This window comes from Nerophis ophidion, linkage group LG04, assembly GCF_033978795.1.
Source record: "Nerophis ophidion isolate RoL-2023_Sa linkage group LG04, RoL_Noph_v1.0, whole genome shotgun sequence".
In the NCBI taxonomy this organism is placed as follows: domain Eukaryota; kingdom Metazoa; phylum Chordata; class Actinopteri; order Syngnathiformes; family Syngnathidae; genus Nerophis; species Nerophis ophidion.
Window position 1 is genome coordinate 6,610,731 of NC_084614.1, and position 17,630 is coordinate 6,628,360.

The window sequence follows — 17,630 nt, forward strand, 5'->3', positions numbered from 1 at the left end:
AATCAAACATTGAGTGGCTGACTTTAGCACAAGCAAACATTGAGTGGCTGACTTTAGCACAAGCAAACATTGAGTGGATGACTTTAGCACAAGCAAACATTGAGTGACTGACTGACTTTAGCACAAGCAAACATTGAGTGGCTGACTTTAGCACAAGCAAACATTGGGTGCCTGACATTAGCACAAACTAACTGAATGCCTGACTTTAGCACAAGCAAACATTGAGTGCCTGACATTAGCACAAACTGAGTGGCTGAGTTTAGCACAAGCAAACATTGAGTGGCTGACTTTAGCACAAGCAAACATTGAGTGCCTGACATTAGCACAAACTGAGTGAGTGCCTGACTTTAGCACAAGCAAACATTGAGTGGCTGACTCTAGCACAAGCACACATTGAGTGACTGACTGACTTTAGCACAAGCAAACATCGAGTGGCTGACTTTAGCACAACCAAACATTGAGTGCCTGACTTAAGCACAAGCAATCATTGAGTGGCTGACTTTAGCACAAGCAAACATTGGGTGCCTGACATTAGCACAAACTGAGTGCCTGACTTTAGCACAAACATTGAGTGCCTGACTTTAGCACAAGCAAACATTGAGTGCCTGACATTAGCACAAACTGAGTGGCTGACTTTAACACAAGCAAACATTGAGTGGCTGACTTTAGCACAAGCAAACATTGAGTGGCTGACATTAGCACAAACAAACATTGAGTGGCTGACATTAGCACAAGCAAATATTGAGTTGCTGACTTTAGCATAAGCAAACATTGAGTGCCTCACATTAGCACAAACTGAGTGCCTGACTTTAGCACAAGCAAAAATTGAGTGGCTGATTTTAGCACAAGCAAACATTGAGTGGCTGACTTTAGCACAAGCAAACATTGGGTGCCTGACATTAGCACAAACTGAGTGGCTGACTTTAGCACAAGCAAACATTGAGTGCCTGACTTTAGTACAAGCAAACATTGAGTGCCTAACTTTAGCACAAGCAAACATTGGGTGCCTGACATTAGCACAAACTAACTGAGTGGCTGACTTTAGCACAAGCAAACATTGAGTGGCTGACTTTAGTACAAGCAAACATTGAGTGCCTAACTTTAGCACAAGCAAAAATTGGGTGCCTGACATTAGCACAAACTAACTGAGTGGCTGACTTTAGCACAAGCAAACATTGAGTGGCTGACTTTAAAACAAGCAAACATTAAGTGGCTGAATTTAGCACAAGCAAACATTGAGTGGCTGACTTTAGCACAAGCAAACATTGAGTGGCTGACTTTAGCACAAGCAAACATTGAGTGACTGACTGACTTTAGCACAAGCAAACATTGAGTGGCTGCCTTTAGCACAAGCAAACATTGAGTGGCTGACTTTAGCACAAGCAAACATTGGGTGCCTGACATTAGCACAAACTAACTGAATGCCTGACTTTAGCACAAGCAAACATTGAGTGCCTGACATTAGCACAAACTGAGTGGCTGAGTTTAGCACAAGCAAACATTGAGTGGCTGACTTTAGCACAAGCAAACATTGAGTGGCTGACATTAGCACAAGCAAACATTGAGTGGCTGACATTAGCACAAGCAAATATTGAGTTGCTGACATTAGCACAAGCAAATATTGAGTTGCTGACTTTAGCATAAGCAAACATTGAGTGCCTGACATTAGCACAAACTGAGTGCCTGACTTTAGCACAAGCAAAAATTGAGTGGCTGATTTTAGCACAAGCAAACATTGAGTGGCTGACTTTAGCACAAGCAAACATTGGATGCCTGACATTAGCACAAACTGAGTGCCTGACTTTAGCACAAGCAAACATTGAGTGCCTGACTTTAGTACAAGCAAACATTGAGTGCCTAACTTTAGCACAAGCAAAAATTGGGTGCCTGACATTAGCACAAACTAACTGAGTGGCTGACTTTAGCACAAGCAAACATTGAGTGGCTGACTTAAGCACAAGCAATCATTGAGTGGCTGACTTTAGCACAAGCAAACATTGAGTGGCTGACTTTAGCACAAGCAAACATTGAGTGGCTGACTTTAGCACAAGCAAACATTGAGTGGCTGACTTTAGCACAAGCAAACATTAAGTGGCTGACTTTAGCACAAGCAAACATTGAGTGGCTGACTTTAGCACAAGCAAACATTGAGTGGCTGACTTTAGCACAAGCAAACATTGGGTGCCTGACATTAGCACAAACTAACTGAATGCCTGACTTTAGCACAAGCAAACATTGAGTGCCTGACATTAGCACAAACTGAGTGGCTGAGTTTAGCACAAGCAAACATTGAGTGGCTGACTTTAGCACAAGCAAACATTGAGTGCCTGACATTAGCACAAACTGAGTGAGTGCCTGACTTTAGCACAAGCAAACATTGAGTGGCTGACTCTAGCACAAGCACACATTGAGTGACTGACTGACTTTAGCACAAGCAAACATCGAGTGGCTGACTTTAGCACAACCAAACATTAAGTGGCTGACTTTAGCACAAGCAAACATTGAGTGCCTGACTTAAGCACAAGCAATCATTGAGTGGCTGACTTTAGCACAAGCAAACATTGGGTGCCTGACATTAGCACAAACTAACTGATTGCCTGACTTTAGCACAAGCAAACATTGAGTGCCTGACTTTAGCACAAGCAAACATTGAGTGCCTGACATTAGCACAAACTGAGTGGCTGACTTTAGCACAAGCAAAGATTGAGTAGCTGACTTTAGCACAATCAAACATTGAGTGGCTGACTTTAGCACAAGCAAACATTGAGTGGCTGACATTAGCACAAGCAAATATTGAGTTGCTGACATTAGCACAAGCAAATATTGAGTTACTGACTTTAGCATAAGCAAACATTGAGTGCCTGACATTAGCACAAACTGAGTGCCTGACTTTAGCACAAGCAAAAATTGAGTGGCTGATTTTAGCACAAGCAAACATTGAGTGGCTGACTTTAGCACAAGCAAACATTGGATGCCTGACATTAGCACAAACTGAGTGCCTGACTTTAGCACAAGCAAACATTGAGTGCCTGACTTTAGTACAAGCAAACATTGAGTGCCTAACTTTAGCACAAGCAAAAATTGGGTGCCTGACATTAGCACAAACTAACTGAGTGGCTGACTTTAGCACAAGCAAACATTGAGTGGCTGACTTAAGCACAAGCAATCATTGAGTGGCTGACTTTAGCACAAGCAAACATTGAGTGGCTGACTTTAGCACAAGCAAACATTGAGTGGCTGACTTTAGCACAAGCAAACATTGAGTGGCTGACTTTAGCACAAGCAAACATTAAGTGGCTGACTTTAGCACAAGCAAACATTGAGTGGCTGACTTTAGCACAAGCAAACATTGAGTGGCTGACTTTAGCACAAGCAAACATTGGGTGCCTGACATTAGCACAAACTAACTGAATGCCTGACTTTAGCACAAGCAAACATTGAGTGCCTGACATTAGCACAAACTGAGTGGCTGAGTTTAGCACAAGCAAACATTGAGTGGCTGACTTTAGCACAAGCAAACATTGAGTGCCTGACATTAGCACAAACTGAGTGAGTGCCTGACTTTAGCACAAGCAAACATTGAGTGGCTGACTCTAGCACAAGCACACATTGAGTGACTGACTGACTTTAGCACAAGCAAACATCGAGTGGCTGACTTTAGCACAACCAAACATTGAGTGCCTGACTTAAGCACAAGCAATCATTGAGTGGCTGACTTTAGCACAAGCAAACATTGGGTGCCTGACATTAGCACAAACTGAGTGCCTGACTTTAGCACAAACATTGAGTGCCTGACTTTAGCACAAGCAAACATTGAGTGCCTGACATTAGCACAAACTGAGTGGCTGACTTTAGCACAAGCAAAGATTGAGTAGCTGACTTTAGCACAATCAAACATTGAGTGGCTGACTTTAGCACAAGCAAACATTGAGTGGCTGACTTTAGCACAAGCAAACATTGAGTGGATGACTTTAGCACAAGCAAACATTGAGTGGCTGACTTTAGCACAAGCAAACATTGAGTGGCTGACTTTAGCACAAGCAAACATTGAGTGGCTGACTTAAGCACAAGCAAACATTGAGTGGCTGACTTTAGCACAAGCAAACATTGAGTGGCTGACTTTAGCACAAGCAAACATTAAGTGGCTGACTTTAGCACAAGCAAACATTGAGTGGCTGACTTTAGCACAAGCAAACATTGAGTGACTGACTGACTTTAACACAAGCAAACATTGAGTGGCTGACTTTAGCACAAGCAAACATTGAGTGGCTGACTTTAGCACAAGCAAACATTGAGTGGCTGACTTTAGCACAAGCAAACATTGGGTGGGTGACTTTAGCACAATCAAACATTGAGTGCCTGACTAACACAAGCAAACATTTGGTGCCTGACATTAGCACAAACTAACTGAGTGCCTGACTTTAGCACAACCAAACATTGAGTGGCTGACATTAGCACAAGCAAACATTGAGTGGCTGACTTTAGCACAAGCAAACATTGAGTGCCTGACATTAGCACAAACTGAGTGAGTGCCTGACTTTAGCACAAGCAAACATTGAGTAGCCGACTTTAGCACAATCAAACATTGAGTGCTTGACTTTAGCACAAGCAAACATTGAGTGGCTGACTTTAGCACAAGCAAACATTGGTGCCTGACATTAGCACAAACTAACTGAGTGCCTGACTTTAGCACAAGCAAACATTGAGTGGCTGACTTTAGCACAAGCAAACATTGAGTGGCTTACTTTAGCCCAAGCAAACATTGAGTGGCTGACTTTAGCACAGTCAAATATTGAGTGCCTGACTTTAGCACAAGCAAACATTGGGTGCCTGACATTAGCACAAACTAACTGAGTGCCTGACTTTAGCACAAGCAAACATTGATTGACTGACTGACTTTAGCACAAGCAAACATTGAGTGGCTGACTTTAGCACAAGCAAACATTGAGTGGCTGACTTTAGCACAGTCAAACATTGAGTGCCTGACTTTAGCACAAGCAAACATTGGGTGCCTGACATTAGCACAAACTAACTGAGTGCCTGACTTTAGCACAAGCAAACATTGATTGACTGACTGACTTTAGCACAAGCAAACATTGAGTGGCTGACTTTAGCACAAGCAAACATTGAGTGGCTGACTTTAGCACAAGCAATTGGGCATGAGTAGTGTGTTTATTGGCAGATAATATGTCTCACCTGTGTCAGTGATCCTGGAACCCCCAGCAGGAGAGCCTCGTCCCTTTCCTCGCTCTGGAACTAAAGAGAATACTCTACTGATCAAATGTTCATAAGAATAATAATATAATACTAAGTCTGCTAATTACTCACTTGTATCACCAGCAGGTTTTGTCACGCTACCCGACATGTCGCCATCATGCCCAACTGTTTGTGTTCTTGCTAAAACACACACATACATACATACATACATACACACATACATATATATATATATATAGGTTGCATTTCCACTCACTGCAGTTGGGCGCCGGAGTCCATCCCCCGGCAACACAAAAGATGGACTTGCGGGTGTCGTCCCCTTGGACTCTGTAGCCCTCCTCACAATCAAAGTGCACCTCGGAGTCGGCTTCAAACACCTGCTGGTACTTGTGAAGGACGATGACAGCGTGGGCCATCCGAGGCGGCTCATCACAAGAGGTCTTACTTCCTGGAAAGAAGCAGAGACATGGTTGTCGCTGGGATCCCTGTCTTGAGTTCCAGGAGAGAGACGGGAACATACGCTGACAAACGGGCAGGGAGGACCAGGTTCCATTTGCACATGTGGCTGTGGCCTCCCAGGTGGCGTGTTGGTAGCCCTGGTCACACTTGACCCGGATCAGCCGGCCTTCCTGGTACCAGCCTGGAGGACTCTCCGTGTACTTGGCGTTGGGGACATCTGGCGGCAGGCAGCTGCTCTCACCTGGGGGCCAACCAACAGCTGCTTTGGAAGACTTGCTGGGACTCAAAACCCCTTGCTTGAACACTAACCAACACACAACTTCTACACCGGTCTGTGGTGATCCCAATACGCAAAGCACAGTGCAGGCAAAAAGGTATGCAATGCTTCAACCAAAAATGAACAAGGGAAAGGGCGATGAAGCTGAGCCAAAGAGTCAACACGGTGAATAAGAGCTGCTCCAACCATGAAATTGAAAAGACGCCAATGCTTTTCAAACATCGCAAAATGTGCCTTTCTCCTCGCTCTGCTGGCGGGGCCGGTCCTTCTTGTAGCCCACATGTGGCATCCAAGTCTCACAGCACCATTCAGCTTGAGAGGAAGTCCAGGGACTTGCCGAGATGAAGGAGACCATGCAAACCAATCATCCGTAGAATAAGTTGAAGAAGCTACAAACTCCCACGGGAAGAGAAACAACACCATTATATTTGTAACAGGTTTGCAAGAACCTGAGCCGGTCAAGACTACCCAGATGAAGGGGAGAGACTTTAATGCCACTTTAGTGCATGGTCTGTTACCTTACATCATCAATGAACCGGCAAAATGTCAAGGTGGAAGCCAGGGAGTGTCATACGGCAGACCTGGGCAAACCAGAACTTGGGGTGGAAGCCAGGAGTGTCATACGGCAGACCTGGGCAAACCAGAACTTGAGGTGGAAGCCAGGAGTGTCATACGGCAGACCTGGGCAAACCAGAACTTGGGGTGGAAGCCAGGAGTGTCATACGGCAGACCTGGGCAAACCAGAACTTGGGATGGAAGCCAGGAGTGTCATACGGCAGACCTAGGCAAACCATAACTTGGGGTGGAAGCCAGGAGTGTCATACGGCAGACCTGGGCAAACCAGAACTTGGGGTGGAAGCCAGGGAGTGTCATACGGCAGACCTGGGCAAACCATAACTTGGGGTGGAAGCCAGGGAGTGTCATACGGCAGACCTGGGCAAACCAGAACTTGGGGTGGAAGCCAGGAGTGTCATACGGCAGACCTGGGCAAACCATAACTTGGGGTGGAAGCCAGGAGTGTCATACGGCAGACCTGGGCAAACCAGAACTTGAGGTGGAAGCCAGGAGTGTCATACGGCAGACCTGGGCAAACCAGAACTTGGGGTGGAAGCCAGGGAGTGTCATACGGCAGACCTGGGCAAACCAGAACTTGGGGTGGAAGCCAGGAGTGTCATACGGCAGACCTGGGCAAACCAGAACTTGGGGTGGAAGCCAGGAGTGTCATACGGCAGACCTGGGCAAACCAGAACTTGGGGTGGAAGCCAGGGAGTGTCATACGGCAGACCTGGGCAAACCATAACTTGGGGTGGAAGCCAGGGAGTGTCATACGGCAGACCTGGGCAAACCAGAACTTGGGGTGGAAGCCAGGAGTGTCATACGGCAGACCTGGGCAAACCATAACTTGGGGTGGAAGCCAGGAGTGTCATACGGCAGACCTGGGCAAACCAGAACTTGGTTCCAGGTGTGGCAGTTCTCCGCCTTTTTCTGCTGGGAAAGCCGGAGGGAGAGCTGGGGGGTTCTCAGCAAAGGATGCTCCAAGAAGAGAGTGGTAAGCATCATGACATCATTCAGCAGGACTTTGTAGAATCATACAACAATATGACCCTGAAGACCCTGATGGGTCTGCACTGGGTGGCAAGGTACTGTCCACATGTGGGCTACGTCATCATCACGGAGTACCTGATCCATAAGCTGTTATTGTTCAAGTGAGCAGGACTGCCGGTCTAAGAACCAGTCTTTGACTGACTGTGAAAACTTCAGTTGTTTTTTAGGTTGTCTGGAAGCCCATTCCATTCTTGGATGGCTTGGTAGCAAAAGGTCGAGTGGGAGAAGGCAGACTTTTGTTTTTGGAACATCACAGTCGCCCCTGGATAGTTGGATCTGTGTCCAGCGTAAGGCAGGACTCCTCCAGTCGCTTTGGGGCTTAGGTCATTGTCGGATAGCTTAGCTGCAACCGGATTTGCATCAGAACCGTGGACTGTGTCGTCAGCGTACATTGAGATCTCCACATCCTCACAGGCGGATGGTGGGTCAGTAATGTACAAACCGAAGAACAGTGGCCCCAGAATAGACCCTTAAGGTTGAGGAACTGAGCGGCAAAGTTTTGTTGGTTGTTCTTACACACGGGAGCCAACAGCACTGAGTGACTAACTGTGTCAAACGCCTTACGTAGAACCAGGCAAACCACCCCAACCAGCCCTCCCCTGGCCAGGCTAGAGGTCTTTCTGGCGTCACGTCCCCTCCAAACTCAGTTTGTAAACGATCAATGAGTCCATTTATAGCTAACAGCCGGAGATTCAAGAAATATACCCCTGGGTGACCGAGGCAATGGACATGGTGTGGATCTAGTTAATAGTGTGAGAGTCCAGTCCACAGTGGATCTAGTTAATAGTGTGAGAGTCCAGTCCATAGTGGATCTAACATAATAGTGTGAGAGTCCAGTCCATACTAGATCTAGTTAATAATGTAGGGTCCAGTTCATTGTGGATTTAGTTAATAGTGTAAGAGTCCAGTCCTTAGTGGATCTAACATAATAGTGAGAGTCCAGTCCATAGTGGATCTAACATAATAGTGTGAGAGTCCAGTCCATAGTGGATCTAACATAATAGTGTGAGAGTCCAGTCCATAGTGGATCTAACATAATAGTGTGAGAGTCCAGTCCATAGTGGATCTAACATAATAGTGTGAGAGTCCAGTCCATAGTGGATCTAACATAATAGTGTGAGAGTCCAGTCCCTAATGGATCTAGCTAATAATGTGAGAAGTCCAGCCAATAGTGGATTTAGTTAATAGTGAGAGTCCAGTTCATTGTGGAGCTAATATAATAGGGTGAGAGTCCAGTCCATAGTGGATCTAATATAATATTGTGAGAGTCCAGTCCATAGTGAATCTAGTTAATAGTGTGAGAGTCCAGTCCATAGTGGATGTAGTTAATAGTGTGAGAAGTCCAGTCCATAGTGGATCTAGTTAATAATGTAGGGTCCAGTTCATTGTGGATTTAGATAATATTGAAAGAGTCCAGTCCATAGTGGATCTAACATAATAGGGTGAGAGTCCAGTCTATAGTGGATCTAACATATTAGTGTGAGAGTCCAGTCCATAGTGAATCTAGTTAATAGTGTGAGAGTCCAGTCCATAGTGGATGTAGTTAATAGTGTGAGAAGTTCAGTCCATAGTGGATCTAGTTAATAATGTAGGGTCCAGTACATTGTGGATTTAGTTAATAGTGTAAGAGTCCAGTCCATAGTGGATCTAACATAATAGGGTGAGAGTCCAGTCCATAGTGGATCTAACATATTAGTGTGAGAGTCCAGTCCATAGTGGACCTAGTTAATAGTGTGAGAGTCCAGTCCCTAATGGATCTAGTTAATAATGTGAGAAGTACAGCCCATTGTGGATCTAACATAATAGGGTGAGAGTCCAGCCCATAGTGGATCTAACATAATAGGGTGAGAGTCCAGTCCATAGTGGATCTAATATAATAGTGTGAGAGTCCAGTCCATAGTGGATCTAACATAATAGTGTGAGAGTCCAGTCCATAGTGGATCTAGTCAATAGTGTGAGAGTCCAGTCCATAGTGGATCTAGTTAATAGTGTGAGAGTCCAGTCCATAGGTGATCTAACATAAGTGTGAGAGTCCAGTCCATAGTGGATCTAACATAGTGTGACAGTCCAGTCCATAGTGGATTTAGTAAGTAGTGTGAGAGTCCAGTCCATAGTGGATCTAACATAGTGTGAGAGTCCAGTCCATAGTGGATCTAACATAATGTGAGAGTCCAGTCCATAGTGGATCCAACATAGTGTGAGAGTCCAGTCCATAGTGGATTTAGTTAATAGTGTGAGAGTCCGGTCCATAGTGGATCTAGTTAATAGTGTAAGAGTCCAGTCCTTAGTGGATCTAGTTAATAGTGTGAGAGTCCAGTCCATAGTGGATCTAGTTAATAGTGTATGAGTCCAGTCCTTAGTGGATCTAGTTATTAGTGTGAGAGTCCAGTCCTTAGTGGATCTAGTTAATAGTGTGAGAGTCCAGTCCATAGTGGATCTAGTTAATAATGTGAGAGTCCAGTCCATAGTGGGGCCAGCAGGAGATCATCTTGAGTGGAGACAAGTCAGCAGCGTTGTTATTCATCAGCATGAGTTGTAGTCCTCCTGTCAGACCACAGGCCATAGTCCCAGCTGAGCCTGAGATGCAATGTTGGAGGGTTTACTAAGTTCCAAGACTGAGGTTACAAAGTTGTTGAACAAAATAGTCTGTTCTTTCCAGTGACTTGTGTACCAGGTGTGAGTTTGTCCAACTCTAGTCCACTCTCTCCCAGATAGATAGTCAATGCACTGGCTTCATATTTCTAAGAACACGTCTGTTTTTGCTTTTCTGGAGTTTCTGTGATTTAGTTTATTAAGGCTTTTGAAGATTGACCGATCAGTCAGCAGCCTCGACTTCGGGCAGCATCTCTGTCCAATAGCCAGAACCTCTCACTGAGCCATGGTTAGGTTATTTTACTTTGATATGTTTGTGGTTGTGTTTTGGTGAACTCAGACTGCATTTTAAAGAGGACTACAACCCTGCTCATAGTCGGTTGTAGCTCCGGTGTGAGCTTGTGGCCCACAAGCGGTGGTCGTAGCTCTGGCGATAGCTTGTGGTGGGTGTAGATCCGGCGATCACTCGTGGCCCGTTGGCGGTGGTTGTAGCTCTGGCGATAACTCGAGGCCCGCTGGCGGTGGTTGTAGCTCTGGCGATAGCTCGAGGCCCGCTGGCGGTGGTTGTAGCTCTTGCGTGAACTCGTGCCCCGCTGGCGGTGGTTGTAGCTCTGGCAATAGCTCGTGGCCCACTGGGGGTGGTTGTAGCTCTGGCGATAGCGCGAGGCCCGCTGGCGGTGGTTGTAGCTCTGGCGATAACTCGAGGCCGCTGGCGGTGGTTGTAGATCTTGCGTGAACTCGTGGCCCGCTGGCGGTGGTTGTAGCTCTGGCGATAGCTCGAGGCCCGCTGGCGGTGGTTGTAGCTCTTGCGTGAACTCGTGCCCCGCTAGCGGTGGTTGTAGCTCTGGCAATAGCTCGTGGCCCACTGGGGGTGGTTGTAGCTCTGGCGATAGCGCGAGGCCCGCTGGCGGTGGTTGTAGCTCTGGCGATAACTCGAGGCCGCTGGCGGTGGTTGTAGATCTTGCGTGAACTCGTGGCCCACTGGCGGTGGTTGTAGCTCTGGCGATAGCTCGTGGCCCACTGGCGGTGGTTGTAGCTCTGGCGATAGCCCGAGGACCGCTGGCAGTGGTTGTAGATCTTGCGTGAACTCGTGGCCCGCTGGCGGTGGTTGTAGCTCTGGCGATAGCCCGAGGCCCGCTGGCGGTGGTTGTAGATCTTGCGTGAACTCGTGGCCCGCTGGCGGTGGTTGTAGCTCTGGCGATTGCTCGTGGCCCGCTGGCGGTGGTTGTAGCTCTGGCGATTGCTCGTGGCTCGCTGGGGGTGGTTGTAGCTCTGGCGATGGCCCGAGGCCCGCTGGCGGTGGTTGTAGATCTTGCGTGAACTCGTGGCCCGCTGGCGGTGGTTGTAGCTCTGGCGATAGCTCGAGGCCCGCTGGCGGTGGTTGTGGATCTTGCGTGAACTTGTGGCCCGCTGGCGGTGGTTGTAGCTCTGGCGATAGCCCGAGGCCCGCTGGCGGTGGTTGTAGCTCTTGCGTGAACTCGTTGCCCGCTGGCGGTGGTTGTAGCTCTGGCAATAGCTCTTGGCCCTCTGGCGGTGGTTGTAGCTCTGGCGATAGCCCGAGGCCCGCTAGCGGTGGTTGTAGCTCTTGCGTGAACTCGTGGCCCGCTGGCGGTGGTTGTAGCTCTGGCGATAGCTCGAGGCCCGCTGGCGGTGGTTGTAGCTCTGGCGATAGTTCGAGGCCCGCTGGCGGTGGTTGTGGATCTTGCGTGAACTTGTGGCCCGCTGGCGGTGGTTGTAGCTCTGGCGATAGCCCGAGGCCTGCTGGCGGTGGTTGTAGCTCTTGCGTGAACTCGTTGCCCGCTGGCGGTGGTTGTAGCTCTGGCAATAGCTCTTGGCCCTCTGGCGGTGGTTGTAGCTCTGGCGATAGCCCGAGGCCCGCTAGCGGTGGTTGTAGCTCTTGCGTGAACTCCTGGCTCGCTGGCGGTGGTTGTAGCTCTGGCGATAGCTCGAGGCCCGCTGGCGGTGGTTGTGGATCTTGCGTGAACTCGTGGCCCGCTGGCGGTGGTTGTAGCTCTGGCGATAGCCCGAGGCCCGCTGGCGGTGGTTGTAGCTCTGGCAATAGCTCTTGGCCCTCTGGCGGTGTTTGTAGATCTTGCGTGAACTCGTGGCCCGGTGGCGGTGGTTGTAGCTCTGGCAATAGCTCTTGGCCCTCTGGCGGTGGTTGTAGCTCTGGCAATAGTTCTTGGCCCTCTGGTGGTGGTTGTAGCTCTGGCGATAGTTCTTGGCTTGCTGCTGATGGTTGTAGCTTCGGCGATCGCTTGTGGCCCACAGGTGGTGGTTGTAGCTCTGGCGATTGCTCGTGGCTTGCTGTTGGTGTTTTAGCCCTGGCGCTAGCCCCTAGTTGCAGACTTCTGGTGGTTGTTGTACCGGCGGCAGTTTGTCACTCACTGCTAAAGAAGTCAGCTTGAGTGAGTAGCTCTAGCGCTAACCTGTGGCCTGCTGCTGGGGGAATCAGCTAGCTCTAGCATGAGCTAGTTGCCTGTGGCTGATGGTTGTAGCTTCTGTGGAGCCCTTGGCCCATATTGGGTTGGGTCAGCTTTGGTGCTAGCCTGAGCCACAAATGTGATGGTGTTAGCATTGGTGCTAAAACTGGTGGAAAAGTGTATTTCAACTGGGTACTACTGCGGACGGTAGATAAAAAAAAAAACGGTGATGCAATGGAAGGCGTACAACGGAAACGAGTGCTCTCAAATAATGACATTTTCAGAGTAATCACACTTTTGGTATTGATTAATCACGCTGAAAGAAATAGTTAAAAGGGCAGTTTGCAACATTTACACGGATGTCTGGAGGGCGCCAACTTTCTCCAGGATGTAACGACGTACGTCATTAGCGTTGGGTTTTGTTAGCTAATGGAAGACTTGGAAGGTCACTGAAAGTAGATTCTAGCATCTGCAACTTCTCACTTCTCCTGGGCTGCTTTTGTACGCCTTGACGAGACCAGTGAGTGACCGCCGTGAACGCCAAGCGTTTCATTCGGGCCGGGAGAATGTATTGTTACCCACCGATGGTAACATAAGCTAGCCAGGTGTGTTCTTAAACAGCCGGCAAATTTGCAAACAGCTCCTTTAATTAATGGCATTTTTATGTGAGTTCATGCGTTATATTTGACTGTCCTAATAAAACAAGTTGAAAAATAGTATTTCAGAACAATTTCTAATATATCTCTAGGGTATGCCAACCTAGGAGTCTTGTTCACGAGTGAGGGAAGAGTGGATCGTGAGATCGACAGGCGGATCGGTGCGGCGTCTTCAGTAATGCGGACGTTGTACCGATCCCTTGTGGTGAAGAAGGAGCTGAGCCGGAAGGCAAAGCTCTCAATTTACCGGTCGATCTACGTTCCCATCCTCACCTATGGTCATGAGCTTTGGGTCATGACCGAAAGGATAAGATCACGGGTACAAGCGGCCCAAATGAGTTTCCAGGTCTCTCCCTTAGAGATAGGGTGAGAAGCTCTGCCATCCGGGAGGAACTCAAAGTAAAGCCGCTGCTCCTTCACATCGAGAGGAGCCAGATGAGGTGGTTCGGGCATCTGGTCAGGATGCCACCCGAACGCCTCCCTAGAGAGGTGTTCAGGACACGTCCAACCGGACCCAGGACACGTTGGGAAGACTATGTCTCCCGGCTGGCCTGGGAACGCCTCGGGATTCCCCCGGGAAGAGCTAGACGAAGTGGCCGGGGAGAGGGAAGTCTGGGTTTCCCTGCTTAGGCTGTTTCCCCCACGACCCGACCTCGGATAAGCGGAAGATGATGGATGGATGGAAGTTGAAAAATAGTATTTCAGAACAATTTCTAATATATCTCTAGGGTATGCCAACCTAGGAGTCTTGTTCACGAGTGAGGGAAGAGTGGATCGTGAGATCGACAGGCGGATCGGTGCGGCGTCTTCAGTAAAGCGGACGTTGTACCGATCCGTTGTGGTGAAGAAGGAGCTGAGCCGGAAGGCAAAGCTCTCAATTTACCGGTCGATCTACGTTCCCATCCTCACCTATGGTCATGAGCTTTGGGTCATGACCGAAAGGATAAGATCACGGGTACAAGCGGCTGAAATGAGTTTCCAGGTCTCTCCCTTAGAGATAGGGTGAGAAGCTCTGCCATCCGGGAGGGGCTCAAAGTAAAGCTGCTGCTCCTCCACATGGAGAGGAGCCAGGTGAGGTGGTTCGGGCATCTGGTCAGGATGCCACCCGAACGCCTCCCTAGGGAGGTGTTTAGGGCACGTCCAACCGGTAGGAGGCCACGGGGAAGACCCAGGACACGTTGGGAAGACTATGTCTCCCGGCTGGCCTGGGAACGCCTTGGGATCCCCCGGGAAGAGCTAGACGAAGTGGCCGGGGAGAGGGAAGTCTGGGTTTCCCTGCTTAGGCTGTTGCCCCCACGACCCGACCGCGGATAAGCGGAAGATGATGGATGGATGGAAGTTGAAAAATAGTATTTCAGAACAATTTCTAATATATCTCTAGGGTATGCCAACCTAGGAGTCTTGTTCACGAGTGAGGGAAGAGTGGATGGTGAGATCGACAGGCGGATCGGTGCGGCGTCTTCAGTAATGCGGACGTTGTACCGATCCGTTGTGGTGAAGAAGGAGCTGAGCCGGAAGGCAAAGCTCTCAATTTACCGGTCGATCTACGTTCTCATCCTCACCTATGGTCATGAGCTTTGGGTCATGACCGAAAGGATAAGATCACGGGTACAAGCGGCCGAAATGAGTTTCCAGGTCTCTCCCTTAGAGATAGGGTGAGAAGCTCTGCCATCCGGGAGGAACTCAAAGTAAAGCCGCTGCTCCTTCACATCGAGAGGAGCCAGATGAGGTGGTTCGGGCATCTGGTCAGTATGCCACCCGAACGCCTCCCTAGGGAGGTGTTTAGGGCACGTCCAACCGGTAGGACGCCACGGGGAAGACCCAGGACACGTTGGGAAGACTATGTCTCCTGGCTGGCCTGGGAACGCCTCGGGATCCCCCGGGAAGAGCTAGACGAAGTGGTCGGGGAGAGGGAAGTCTGGGTTTCCAGCTTAGGCTGTTGCCCCAGCGACCCGACCTCGGATAAGCGGAAGATGACGGAATGGAATGGTATGCCAATGTTCAATGTGTATAATGATACGTTTTGGAGGTTAAAAGTGATAGCACGAGGTAAAATACACCAAGGAGACGGTCTTCAGGTCACGACTCCCTTGAAAGATCCTATCGCCAGTCAAGACTTGGTACGTGGCCAATTCGGGGTCATGAATGTGCAGTCCTATGAGGTCACGTAACCGCTAAAATCAGCGGGAACACAATGTCAACCACTTTTTCAGGTTGGATGCAGTACTCGCGCATGGGCGGAGGGAGAAGCTACATGCTGGTAAGCCCTTCAACAGTACAATTACTCTCATGCTATGATATGAATAACGTGTTGGCATTTGACTTACCAATACATTGTGGCTTCTTGGCATTTGACTTACCAATACATTGTGGCATGTTGGCATTCGACTTACCAATACATTGTGGCATATGAGACCATGACCCGTTCAGGCATACAGTGGTGGCCCACCAACCCTCCACCGCTGGTTTCCACCCGGGGTTGCAAGCATAGGCCAGGGCGCTTCCATGCGAGTAGGTTCCTTGCTCCGGCACAAAAAACCCTCCATCCAGTCTGGGAGCAGGACAGGACTCTGCCGTACTTTGGGCTAAGACTTGAGCAAAGACCAGAGGCAGCGTTCCCGTTCAGTGGTTTTCCAACAATCCCAAAATGGAGTGGACTTACCGTGGAAGGCTTGGGGGAAGGACAGGAGGACGATTACTAGACACCTCATAGACATTTTGACAGGAATTGTCCAATTTTCTGACAAAATCCCAACAAATGCTGTGAGATGAGATGAGGAGCAGTTAATAATTGTCCAGTGCCACCCCTCGCCAAGTCAGAAAACAAACATGTCTCCATTGGATGTTTGCTCTGAAGAACCGTGTTGCAAAAGTGCAAATAAGGACACTCTTACTCAGGATGTGACCATTGATCCACCACGGATCAGTACTGGACTACTTCAATCAACTGACCAAGGCCGAGCTTGGAACATAATCCCCTCCAGATAAACTGCATTCATGACTATTTCATCAGTCTTGTGATTTCATCGATATTCGTATTCTCTCGGGGATGTGTCGCAATGAACCCGACACGTGACGTACCCCTTGGAGAGGATGCACCACCCACTTTAGCCGCCAGAGGGCAGCAGAGTGGTGAATATCTCCAGGTGTTGGTGGCAAGTGCGCCTTGGATCACAGCGTGGGCTGCTAAGAATCCCTTCCTGTAGGACAACTTGAGGGCTAAGAGCCAAAGAGTGAGATGAATAGTGGATTGTATGAAGATGTTATTGACTTGGATTTGAGCCAACAGTTGCAAGTAAGAAAGGAGAATAAGGAAGGAATATGACAAAGTGAATACTGGAAAAGCAACCCCACAACATAATTCCTCCTCCACCATATTTCTCGCTCAGCACAATGCAGTCCGAAATGTAGCGTTGTCCTGGCAACTTCCAAACCCAGACTGGTCCATCAGATTGCCAGATGGAAAAGCGTGCCTCATCAGTCCAGAGAAGGCGTCTCCACTGCTCCAGAGTCCAGTGGTGATGTCCTTTACACCACTGCATCCCACGCTTTGCATTGGACTTGCTGATGTATGGCTTAGATACAGCTGATCAGCCGTGGAAACCCGATTCCATCAAGCTCTTTGGTTTCTGTAAGTGGGCTAATTGGAAGTTTGGAGTTGTGTAGCAAGTGACTGTGCAGAAAGTCTTTGTTGCACTATGCTGTTTACCTAGCATAGTTTACCAGGCCTACCACTTGGTTGCTGTTGTTCCCAAACTCTTCACTTTTCTTGTAATTAAGTTGACTTTGAGATATTTAGGAGCCAGGACATTTCACGACTGGATTTGTTGCACAGGTGGCATCCTATGACAGTTCCACGCTGGAAATCTCTGAGAGCGGCCGGCCCGTTCTTTCACAGGTTTGTAGAAACAGTCTCCATGCCTAAGTGCTTGATTTGATACACCGGGCCAAATGATTAGGACACCTAATTCTCATTATTTGGATGGCTGGACAGATACTTTTGGCAATATAGAGTATACACACACTTTTCTTTTTATGAATACATACATATACATATATATATATATATATATATATATATATATATATATATATATATATATATATATACATATACATATAATATATATATACACATACGTGTACATATAAACACATACATATATATATACACACATACATATATACATAAATGTATACACACATATATACATACATATATACATATACACACAAATATATACATATACACACACAAATATATACATATACACACACAGATATATATATATATATACATATACACACATATATATATACACACACAAATATATATGTATACATATACACATATATATACACAAACATATATGTAAATACATATATATTTACACATACATA

General features: G+C 47.9%; 2 protein-coding genes across 4 annotated transcripts in view; one reads left to right on the forward strand and one right to left on the reverse strand.

The window, feature by feature from the left end:
* The window catches only part of LOC133550810 (complement factor H-like), a 33,241-nt gene extending 17,110 nt beyond the window's left edge, over window positions 1-16,131 (reverse strand). The window contains exons 1-6 of the mRNA XM_061896862.1: window positions 15,892-16,131; window positions 15,623-15,820; window positions 5,738-5,917; window positions 5,474-5,665; window positions 5,329-5,397; window positions 5,197-5,256 (exon numbers count right to left, since the gene is read on the reverse strand). Coding sequence (XP_061752846.1) covers window positions 5,197-5,256; window positions 5,329-5,397; window positions 5,474-5,665; window positions 5,738-5,917; window positions 15,623-15,820; window positions 15,892-15,946 — 754 coding nt within the window. The 5' untranslated portion in view covers window positions 15,947-16,131. The remainder of the gene's footprint in view (window positions 1-5,196; window positions 5,257-5,328; window positions 5,398-5,473; window positions 5,666-5,737; window positions 5,918-15,622; window positions 15,821-15,891) is intronic.
* The window catches only part of LOC133550811 (beta-1,3-galactosyltransferase 2-like), a 31,534-nt gene continuing 29,314 nt past the window's right edge, over window positions 15,411-17,630 (forward strand). The window contains exon 1 of one of the 3 annotated variants that reach the window (XM_061896864.1): window positions 15,411-15,489. The gene's annotated coding sequence lies outside the window, so the exon portion shown is untranslated. Of the gene's footprint in view, window positions 15,490-17,068; window positions 17,128-17,630 lie in introns of those variants that run through there. The other 2 variants (XM_061896863.1, XM_061896865.1) reach the window with 2 other exon arrangements.